This window comes from Bison bison, unplaced genomic scaffold (genome assembly GCF_000754665.1).
Source record: "Bison bison bison isolate TAMUID 2011002044 unplaced genomic scaffold, Bison_UMD1.0 scf7180017864093, whole genome shotgun sequence".
Lineage (NCBI taxonomy): Eukaryota > Metazoa > Chordata > Mammalia > Artiodactyla > Bovidae > Bison > Bison bison.
Window position 1 is genome coordinate 2,121,123 of NW_011494665.1, and position 10,084 is coordinate 2,131,206.

Consider the following 10,084-nt stretch of genomic DNA (forward strand, 5'->3'; position numbering starts at 1 on the left):
CCGATTTAACAATAAAATACAGCATGTTTGACTAAGCCCTGCCCACCATGACGTCACAAAGATACGCCCCTCGAGTCCTCGCCTTATTTCGCATCCAGAAACACCTATTTTCACTGTGGGGGGCATATATGGATTTGCTTTAGCACATGCATTAAAATGAACAGATAAACAGGGAGTACTGAAAGCTTTCGCAATATGAACAAGTTTATTCTTTTTTGGGTGTGTTTGTAGGATTATGTGGCAGGCAGTGTGAGGTTCAGTTAGGAAATTTTAAGACGTCACCACCCCGGGAAGAGAATAGTTGCGTTCAACTCCCTCCTCCCCACGTGTCACGCGTGTCAGCTAAGAAGGCGGGGCCGTGACGTCAGGTTGTGGGCGGGTTGGACGATTCCAAATGAGTTCTGGTAGGGGAGCTTCTTTAAGGGAGAAGGCTGCCCTAGGAATTAACATTCTTTCTCTCCATATTCCACTTGCGCAGGCTTTAATTTAAAACCACGGAAGCACGTGTGCTGGCTGACTGTCGTCTCCACGGCTATGAAGAAGACGGCGGCGGGGGCGGAACCCCTCCTTGTTGCCGCTCCACCGAGTGGCCGCGTCCATTCTGGGCCGGTGGTCGGATTTAAGGGGTAGGGAAAAGTTAGCTTTAGGGATCGCAAAGCGTGGTGACCCCATGGCCCCGCTGGGAGGTGTACCGGGGCTGGTGCTGCTGTTCAGCGGGAAGAGGAAATCCGGGAAGGACTTCGTGACCGAGGCGCTTCAGAGCAGGTGTCCGTGGGGTGGGGAAGGAGGAGGACCGGGAGACCCCGAATCATGTGACACGAAGGGTGTGTTGGGGTGTGATGGAGTGAGCTTTGGAGTTGGGGTCCTCAGGTTGCAGGGCAGAAGGAGCACTGGGTGGCCAGAAGTGGAGGATTGTCACCGTCAGGAAAAACAGCAGTCTACACACACCCACCTCAAAGAAGCAGGCGGGCTATAGATCTTTCAAGAAGTATTAGTAACAGTTGCTACCAAGGCGCTTTTTATACACCATTCCTAATCCTCCAGAGAGTATTTTGAGGTAATGTACAGAAGAAGAAACTGAGTCACAAAGGATTTGCCTCAGACCACACCCCAGGTGTACCTGACTCCACAGACAAATCCTTAGCTAGCACTCCACCTAGTTGATGGGATTTATTGAGCCTTTATTGTCTGCCAGATACTGTTGTTAGGTACTGTGTGGTATTTTCAGTCAGTATCTTCATTTTGCACATGCAGAAAAGGAGACTCTGAAAAGTTCAAATGACAAACCACCCAAATCTGCCAGGAACACAAAGTAATTGGTAGATCCAGGACTCAAATTCAGCTTTCATCTAGCTTGAAGCAATGAGTTCTTTTTGCTTTTCCCCATTGCTTCTTTAATACTTTTTTGTTTAAGTGTCTTTTTTTTTTTTTGGCCTCTGCTTGCATGCTTTTGAGACTTAGTTCCCCAATCAGGGATGGAATCCCAGCCCTTAGTAGTGAAAGCGTGGAGTCTTAACCCCTGGGCCACCAGGGAATTTTAGCAGGTTTTCTCCCAAAGGAAGATGTTCTGTGTAGGAGCATTTTTTTCTGGGTAAGGAGAGCACAGAAGCCAGAGAAGGTGGAGTGGGGCTTCTCTCCTGTTGAAGGCCAGTGTGTTGAGGGTGCTAGGAGGCTGCTTTTGGGAACCATGGGGAGTCTAAGAGGTTGTGGAAAATCCAAGGCAGAGTTTGCCACCTGAATCTTTCACCACTAAGTATCTGCCACCTTTTTCCAAGTTACGTTTCTCCACCCAGCACATCAATCAATTTGTGGTCAGAAGCACAGACTCGGGAAGTAGACTGCTGGGATTCAAATCCTGACTCACGACTTTATTCAAGTATGATCTTGTCCAAGTTTCTTATGCATTCTGTTCCTCAGTTTTGTCATCCGTGAGTTGGAGATAATAGGGTGATTGTAAGGATTAAATGAGATAATGTGCACAACTCTTAGCACCTAGTTACAGGTATGGCTTCCCAGGTGGCTCAGTGATAAAGAATCCGTCTGCCAATTCAGGAGACACAGGACATGTTGGGCTTTGATCCCTGGGTCTGGAAGATCCCTGGAGTAGAAAATGGCAACCCACTCCAGTATTCTTGCTTGGAAAATGCCAAACACAGAGGAGCCTGTTGGGCTACAGTATTTGGGGTCACAAAGAATTAGACATGACTTAGCAACTGAACACACCTGCACAGGCACTGGGACTAAACATTGGCTTGTATTTTTATTTTACCAATGTGTGCGTGTGTGTGCTCAGTCGTGTCCGACTCTCCAGCACTCTGAACTGTAGCCTGACAGGCTCCTCTGTCCGTGGAATTTTCCAGACAAGAATACTGGAGTGGGTGCCATTTCCTACTCTAGGGGATCTTCCTGATCCAGTGATTGAACCCGTGTCTCCTGCTTTGACAGGCGGATTCTTTACCACTGCGCCACCTAGGGTGCATTTTACAATACTGGCTTTGTTACTAGTACTTGACTTGCAGTGGCCCTTGGGGTGAGTCTGTTTTCCTCCCTCAACCTCAGTTTCCTCACCTGAAACATGGAAATAAGAACACCCACCTCACCATGTCAGTGTTTAAGTGAATCTGTGAGCTTCTCACAGTCAGGGCAGAAGTCATGTATCTTTTTTTTTGGCCATGTGCAGGCAGGATCTTAGTTCCCTGGCCAGGAATTGAACCCCTACCCCCTGCAGTGGAAGAATGGAGTCTTAACCACTGGACCAATAATGAAGTCCCCAAAATCACATAGCTTATTCACATTTGTATCACCTGGATCCAAATATAATATCCAACAGATGGCTGGTTGAGTAAATTGAGCAAGTGAATGAATGAGTTGTTATGTGTGCAGACCAAGTCCTTTAAGACTGAGATACCCCTGGCTATGAGAGAACAAGTTCGGGAGCCCAGCAGTAACCAAATCCACCCTGAATATTCCTGGGATCTTCCCACTGTAATTATACGTTTATTTGTCTTACTTGTTAGTTTCAGGGCTTTTTCACATTTGAGTTTCATGTTAATCCTGTGGGAGACAGAACAGACATTGTTACCCCATTTTACAGATGAGGAGATCAGGGAAGTTGAGACCTGACAAGGTTATATGGGTACTGACATCTGACATGGGGCTTCACTCCTCTGGGGCCTGGAAGCCTTAGGTTAATGGGGTCCGGCTCTCCCTGTCTCACAGGCTAGGGGCTGATGTGTGTGCTATCCTCCGGCTCTCCGGTCCACTCAAGGAGCAGTACGCTCAGGTAGGTGGCAGCTCTGTGGCACCTGGTGGGTTGGAAGGAGCCAGCTCCCAAGCTTTGGTTACTGTGCTGTCGCTTGAGTCACTAGCAGGGTCCCTATGACCCTGTGCTGCAGGGTGACACACAGCTCTCTGCTTTCTATAGGTGGACCTATAGGGCGACGTTTTCCATTTAAGTTTCTTTCCCATTGGCCTTACTCACTTCAGGCCACCTTCCCTAGAGGATGTTCAGGAAAATGTGTCCAGAAAAGGCTGTAGATGTGAGTTGGCAGCTCTGATGCAGTGTTATTGGTAACAGTCTGTACCCTTGTTCAAAAAATATGACACAGATCACCTCCCTCGCCCCCTCTAAAGTTGGCCCGCCACAACCCATGGAATTCTCCCCTTAGAAATTTAATCACATGACTTGTCAAGTTATATTGTTAAGTGAAAAAAAGCAAGATGTAGAACAGTGTATAGCGAACACTGCTGTTGCTAAGTCGCTTCAGTCGTGTCCAACTCTTTGTGACCCAATGGACTGTAGCCTGCGAGGCTCCCCTGTCTATGGGATTTTCCAGGCAAGGATGCTGGAGTGGATTGCCATGCCCTCCTTCAGGGGATCTTCTAGACCTAGGAATGGAATCCACGTCTCTTATATCTCCTGCATTGGCAGACAGGTTCTTGACCACTAGTGCCACCTGGGAATACCGTAGAGAATGCTGCATTTATATAAAAATGGGGAAAATTGTAAACATATTTGCTCATATATTCAGCCATTCAACAGATACATACGGAGCGCATTCAGCACCATTCTGGACGCTTGGGTTGTGTAAGAGCCTGGGCAGGATACATAAGAGACTGGACTACTGGCTGCCTCCAGGAGGGGAGCTGTGTGGCTGGGGAACAGAGAACGGAGATGCTTCACTGTAAACAATATTTATTTTTTGAGTTTTGAACCATGTAGATTAAAAAAAAATAGGACTGTAAAAAATAAACAGGAATCTCAGAACCTTAGATTTTAAAAAGGGAGCCTGGAAGTTGGGATCAGCTGCCCACACCACGGAGAGCCTGCGCTTGGCTTTCGCTTGCATTTCTGCCCTTGACCTCTAGGTGTGTCCTTGTACTTACGGTTCCTTGGTCAGCTGGCCCGTGTCTGGGCGGCTGAGTCCACGCAAAATGAATCTGTTCCCTCTGCCATTGGTCTTCTCCCACCAGCACAACAGACGCATTTGTAGGGTGGCAGCCTGGGGGGTCCTGGGGTAACAGAGTCAGTGGTTTTCAAAATCTTTTCCTCATTGGAACCTTTCCCAAATGAAATTGGATGCAGAGATTCTTTGTATCCAGTAGACAGACTGGGAGCAATTTTGAGTGAGGGGGAGGTACTCAGCCTTCCCCAGTGGGGCTTGACACTTCCAAATCCCAGGGCTCAGAGGAACAGTTTAAATACCACTGGTCTGCTTCCAGACTTCCCGAATGAGGCCCCAGTCCAGACTGCCGAGCCAGGCTGGAGGGTGGGGTAGGGCCAGTGGGCAGGAACTGGCGTTTCTAAAACCTCAGTAGGAGACTCTGATAGGCCAGCCTGCCCCTGCTGTTTTTAAGTCCAGCACCACTTCGTGCCTTACACCCATTACAAAACAGATTCAAAATGAAACGTTAACGCATTGATTTCTTCAGTTGCAGTGGGGACTGTAAGTGACAGGCCGACCATAATGCCCCTGGCAGCTAACCTTCTCCCGTGGTAGAGTTCGTGGGAAACTAGTTTATAAATGGGAGATGGCTGTTGACCTCACCTTGGGACTAGGTGGTAGTAGTGATTTGACTGGCTGGGCCACGGCCCCCGCAGTTTGCCCATGAAGAGACTGAGTGGGGAGAGGGTCTTGCTGCATTGAATGCCAGGGGAGCTGAAACCTGAACCCTCCCATTCTGGGGCCCTCTGATGGACCCCGTTGCTTGCAGTGTCCCTGGAGAAAGGGAGGCCTGCCTGGAAGCAGCTGCCCAGGGCGTCAGAGCTGCCCCTCCTGCCTCAGGGTTCCAGGAGTGCCCGGAGCCAAACATAGGCTGACTCAGCAAAGGTGCCTGGAATTGGGAGTGAGGAAGGGGGTGGGGGGAGGGGAGAGAGACAGGGAAGCCGGGTCTCCTGGGCTTTGGGATGGGGACAGACAGTGCCAGAAGGTGTAGTGGAAGGACACGGAGTGCAGTGTTTTAAGACTTCCCACTTCTGGGTGAAGGCTGAGCCTGTGTGCCCAAGGGAGGCAGACTAATTCCAGGACTAGTTTAAGCCAGAAATAATTGGGAAGGTAAAACCGTTGCAGAAGAGAAAACCACATCACACATTTAAAGGCAAGCCAAGACAGTTTCTGGATGACCTCAAGACGTTTCTTCCATCTGTCTGCCAGTGCTCGGGATTTCTCAGTTTCTAGGCTGCTTTCCCTTGCAGGCCTCTGTCCTGGCGGCAACCTCATGAGTCCTTGCAGCAGCCCTCAGGGAGGGCGGGTCAAGGTGGGGGTGGCGGGGCACCCTCTTTCTGTTTTAGGGGAGACCAGCGAGGTTGAGAGGCTGGTGGCATAAACAGAATGTGCATTGGGCAGGAGCACGGCTTGGACTTCCAGAGACTTATGGATGCCAGCACCTACAAAGAGGCCTATCGGAGCGACATGATCCGCTGGGGCGAGGAGAAGCGCCAGGCTGACCCAGGCTTCTTCTGCAGGAAGATTGTGGAGGGTGTCTGCCAGCCTGTCTGGGTGAGTGGGCTCTATGGTGGCACTGAGAAAATCTGTTTCCCCAGCCCTCCGTCCCTCCCCAGGTATGTCCGTTTCTCTCTCTCCACGGCTACCTCCCTGGCCCAAGGCCCCGCTCTCTCTCACCCAGACAACTGGAGTAGCCCCCACACTGGTCCCTGCTTCGGCTCTTGTCCCTTGTGATCCATTCATCACACAGCAGCCAGAGTGACCTTTTAAAAACACAAACCAAGTCATGTTTGGAACCCTTTGTCCTGCCGTTCTGATGGAGAATTGAAATCCTTAACATGAACTTCTGGGCCTTGATTGATCGGCTCCTGCTGCCCTTCGAGCCTCCTTGTTCCTTCAGCTGCAGCAACATGGGCTTTCTCTCTGTTCCTGAAATAAATCAACCTCCTTCTGGAATCAGGGCCTCCACCCGTGTCCTTCTACCTGCCTGGAGCGCTCTTCCTTTCTCTCTTCACCTGGTTCGGTCCAGCTCAGCGTCCGTGGCGCCTCCATCGGGAAGCCTTCCGTGATGCCCAGGTCCTAACTGGTGCTCCCTCTCAGGTGCTCCTGTAGCTCCTTACCCTTTCCCTTCCTCATTCTTTCAAGCAGCCAGTGGCACCTTCTTGTACCAGGACTGGTTCCAGGTGATGTGGGGATACATCATGTGAAAATCTGAAGTCCATACTCTCAGGATACATACATTGTGGCTGGGGGTAGAGGGAGTTAGGCCCTAAATAAATATAGAATATGTGGAGATAGCTACTAAGGGGCAAAAGAAAGCAGGCCACAGCTATGAGGAGGCCCTGGTTGCTGCTTTGTTAAGGGTATTAGGGAATGCCTCACTGACATGATAACATTTGAGCAGGACCTGCAGGAAGTAAGGGGTGACCTAGATGGAGTTTTGCAGGTGAGAGTTGAGTGGCAGGAGGTGAGGTCAAGTCATGCAGGTTCTCTGGAAGAGCCTGGAGTTTGCTCTGAGTGAGATGGGGACTCACAGGAGGGTTTTGAGCAGCGGAGAGGCATAATCTGATCATAAGTTATTTTAAAGATGATCTAAGATTTAAGAGGTACTTCCTGGCTGTTGGGAGGAGGGCAAGAGTGGAAGCAGAGAGGCCAGGCCAAGGATCTTTCCACAGGACAGCAAAGTGGCCATGGCTTGACTCGGAGTGGCAGGGGAGTGGAGAGAGGGGTAAATTCTGTACAGGTTTTGAACATAGAACCAGTAGGATTTCCTGATATGATGGCTCTAGGGTGGAAGGACAGGCGACAACTCCAGGGATTTTGTTCTGAGCAGTTGGACAGCTGGAGTTGTCATTTTCTGAGACAGGGATGATGTGGCAGAACAAGTTTGGGGAGAAAACCAGGAGTTTGGTTTCACAGTGTTAAGGTCCAGATGCAAGCTGATATGTGCTGTGATTGCCCGGTAACTAGTGAGGCTGCTGGCTTAGAGTGTCTCTCCCACTGGACTGTGAGCTCCCTGAGGGCAAGTACCAGGTCTGCCTACAACTCTACTCCAAGAGTCTAACACAGTGCCAGGCACACAGCAGGCGTTTGACAGGTGTGTGTTAGTCGCTCAGTCGTGTCTGACTCTTTGCGACCCCAAGTACTGTTGCCTGCTAGGCTCTTCTGTCTATGCGTTTCTTCAGGCAAGAATGCTGGAGTGAGTATTCTTCCCTTCGTAGTATTTGTTTAATAATTGGCTGAGTGACCATGCCCGCAGCTTGGACAAGAACATCTGGTCTCTTTATTCACTGATCATTCATTCATTGACTGTGTGCTCCTGAATGCTCCCTGTGGGTCAGGCAGTGCTATGGGCCAGGGACAGAGTAGTGAGTGAGACACAGTCCTTCCCCTCATGGAGCTACTCTACAGAGCAGGGATCAGACAATCAACCCACAGAGAGATAATGATGGTTTAATGAATACTTAGTGGTCAGAGAATAAACAGCGTATCAGAATTGAGAGGGACAGGAAGGGAGCCAGGATGGTAGGGTCAGCTTGTCCCAGAAGGTGACATTTGAGCAGAAACCTCTCTGAAGTGAGGGAGCCAGGCAGAAGGAGCAGGAAGGGCAAAGGCCCTGAGGAGGAGACCTGGTTGGGATGTTTAAGAAAGGGCGAGGTTGTCAGCTGGACGCAGCAGAATGAATGAAGGGAAGGTGACAGGAAATAGGTGTCAGATCTTAAAGGGCCTTGTGAGCTGGGGTGAGAGTTTTGGATTTTATTAAAATGATGGGAAGTCTTAGAGGGACTTAGGGCAGGGGACTGACAAGGTCATATTTCCATTTTGAAAGGTGTTGGGGGCAGGGACTGATTAAGGTATCTTTGTTTCTGGCCTGGGTTTGTTCATCTGTAAAATGACTGGCTGATCTGATTTCAGAGCCTGAGGCCTCTTCATCTCACAGCACACAGGGTGGGAAGAGCAGGGCTCAGGCTGCATTGATCAGGGAGGGATGCCTCAAGGGAGGAGTGGCTGTCCCTTCCAGCTGGTTGGGTGATCACAGGGAATGGGGCTACACTTGTCTGGGCTCTGAGGTCTGGGCTCCTGCTTACTGGGAGTGGGGCCTGGTCTCCCTCGCTCCCCTTTGGCTCCAGCGTCCGGTCCTGCTGCTTCCTGCACCGCGTCCTGTTAGTCACTGGTTTATGTTCTTTTCCTGTAGCTGGTGAGTGATACACGGAGGGTGTCTGACATCCAGTGGTTTCAGGAGGCCTATGGGGCTGTGACACAGACGGTCCGTGTGGTGGCCACGGAGGAGAGCCGGCAGCAGCGGGGCTGGGTGTTCACGCCAGGTGAGCTGCTCACAGCCTCTGCCCCAGGGCTTAGCATGCGGGCTGGCTGGCCCCCTTTGACCGGGCTACCCACCCCTACATTCCCGGTCTTCCGCTATCTCCCTGGCAGGCTGGGGAGTGTGAGCAGGGGGTTATAAAAAGGAGTCTGAGGTCTGGGCTCAGGAGTGCCTCCAGATTAATAAGTGGAGTTGAGTAGAGGATGGTGTCCTTGGGGTAAGGGTTTCCCTGTGACCTTGGCCTGGTTCCCTTACCTGGGTTGTCTTCTCTAGGCCAGTGGGCTTCTGGAGGTCTGGCTGGGACCCTCTGCTGCCCCTGGTCCTTCACCTTTGTGTTCCAGCCTGGAGGGGGCACTGACAGTGGGTCAGAGGGCAGGCCTGACAAACCTCACTCCTGTTTGATTAACACAGTGGGGGATGGGGAAAGGAAGCTCTCTAGATGGCCCTAGTGGTGCCAGCCCAGGACCTGCTCTGTGGCAGTTGAGGGACATAGCTCAGGTGTCTTCCCTGCCCCGGGTCACTGTGATGCGAGGGATCAGTGGGTCTGACTCTTCCTAAACGAGGTGAATAGCTTCCTAATGGCAACCCGCTCCAATATTCTTGCCTGGAGAATCCCATGGACAGAGAAGCCTGGTGGGCTACAGTCCATGGGGTTGCATAGAGTCACGACTGAGTGTCTAAGCACACTCATATCCTGGGCACTCACTCTGTCCTGGGCTAAGCGTTTTGAACACATTATCTCACTTTATAGTCACAGCGGACCCACCAGGTGGATGCCCTTGTTACCAGCCTCACTGAGAATGGCACATGCTGCCTCCCGAGGGGCCTGAATTGGAGATGTCGGGATAGAAACTGACACGACCGGCTTTACATAAAATGAAAACAAAATTGCCATTTGGATTGTCTGTGGTTTGAGATGGCAGTGACAAGTGAAGACGTCAGTGGGCCCCTCTGTGGGGCTCAGGTGCTGTGGGCCGCTGAATCTGATGTCCTGGTGTTTCAGGGGTGTGGGAGTGCCCTCTGGGGTGAGTGGTGCTTAGCTCTGAGGGGCTGAAGAGCATTCAAGAGAGGGTGGCTCCTTGTGGGGCCCGCAGGCCTCGATGCCCTGTGTTTGTTGGGAGGGACGGGCCTGACCTTGCCATACCTCTCTGCAGGGGTGGACGACGCTGAGTCAGAGTGTGGCCTGGACAACCTCAGGACCTTCGATTGGGTCATTGAGAACCACGGGGATGAACAGCGCCTGGAGGAGCAGTTGGAGCACCTAATAGAATTTGTCCGCTCCAGACTTTAGCCGGCAGCTTCTAGGAGCAGGCCAGGG

General features: G+C 51.2%; 1 protein-coding gene across 1 annotated transcript; it reads left to right on the top strand.

Moving 5' to 3' along the window:
* Positions 1-392: 392 nt before the first annotated feature.
* Positions 393-10,078, top strand: PMVK (phosphomevalonate kinase). The gene is made up of 5 exons (XM_010838329.1): positions 393-765; positions 3,220-3,283; positions 5,847-5,999; positions 8,641-8,770; positions 9,921-10,078. Exons 1-5 carry the CDS (start codon positions 671-673, stop codon positions 10,055-10,057), a joined length of 579 nt encoding a protein of 192 aa, XP_010836631.1. The 5' UTR covers positions 393-670; the 3' UTR covers positions 10,058-10,078.
* Positions 10,079-10,084: the final 6 nt, after the last annotated feature.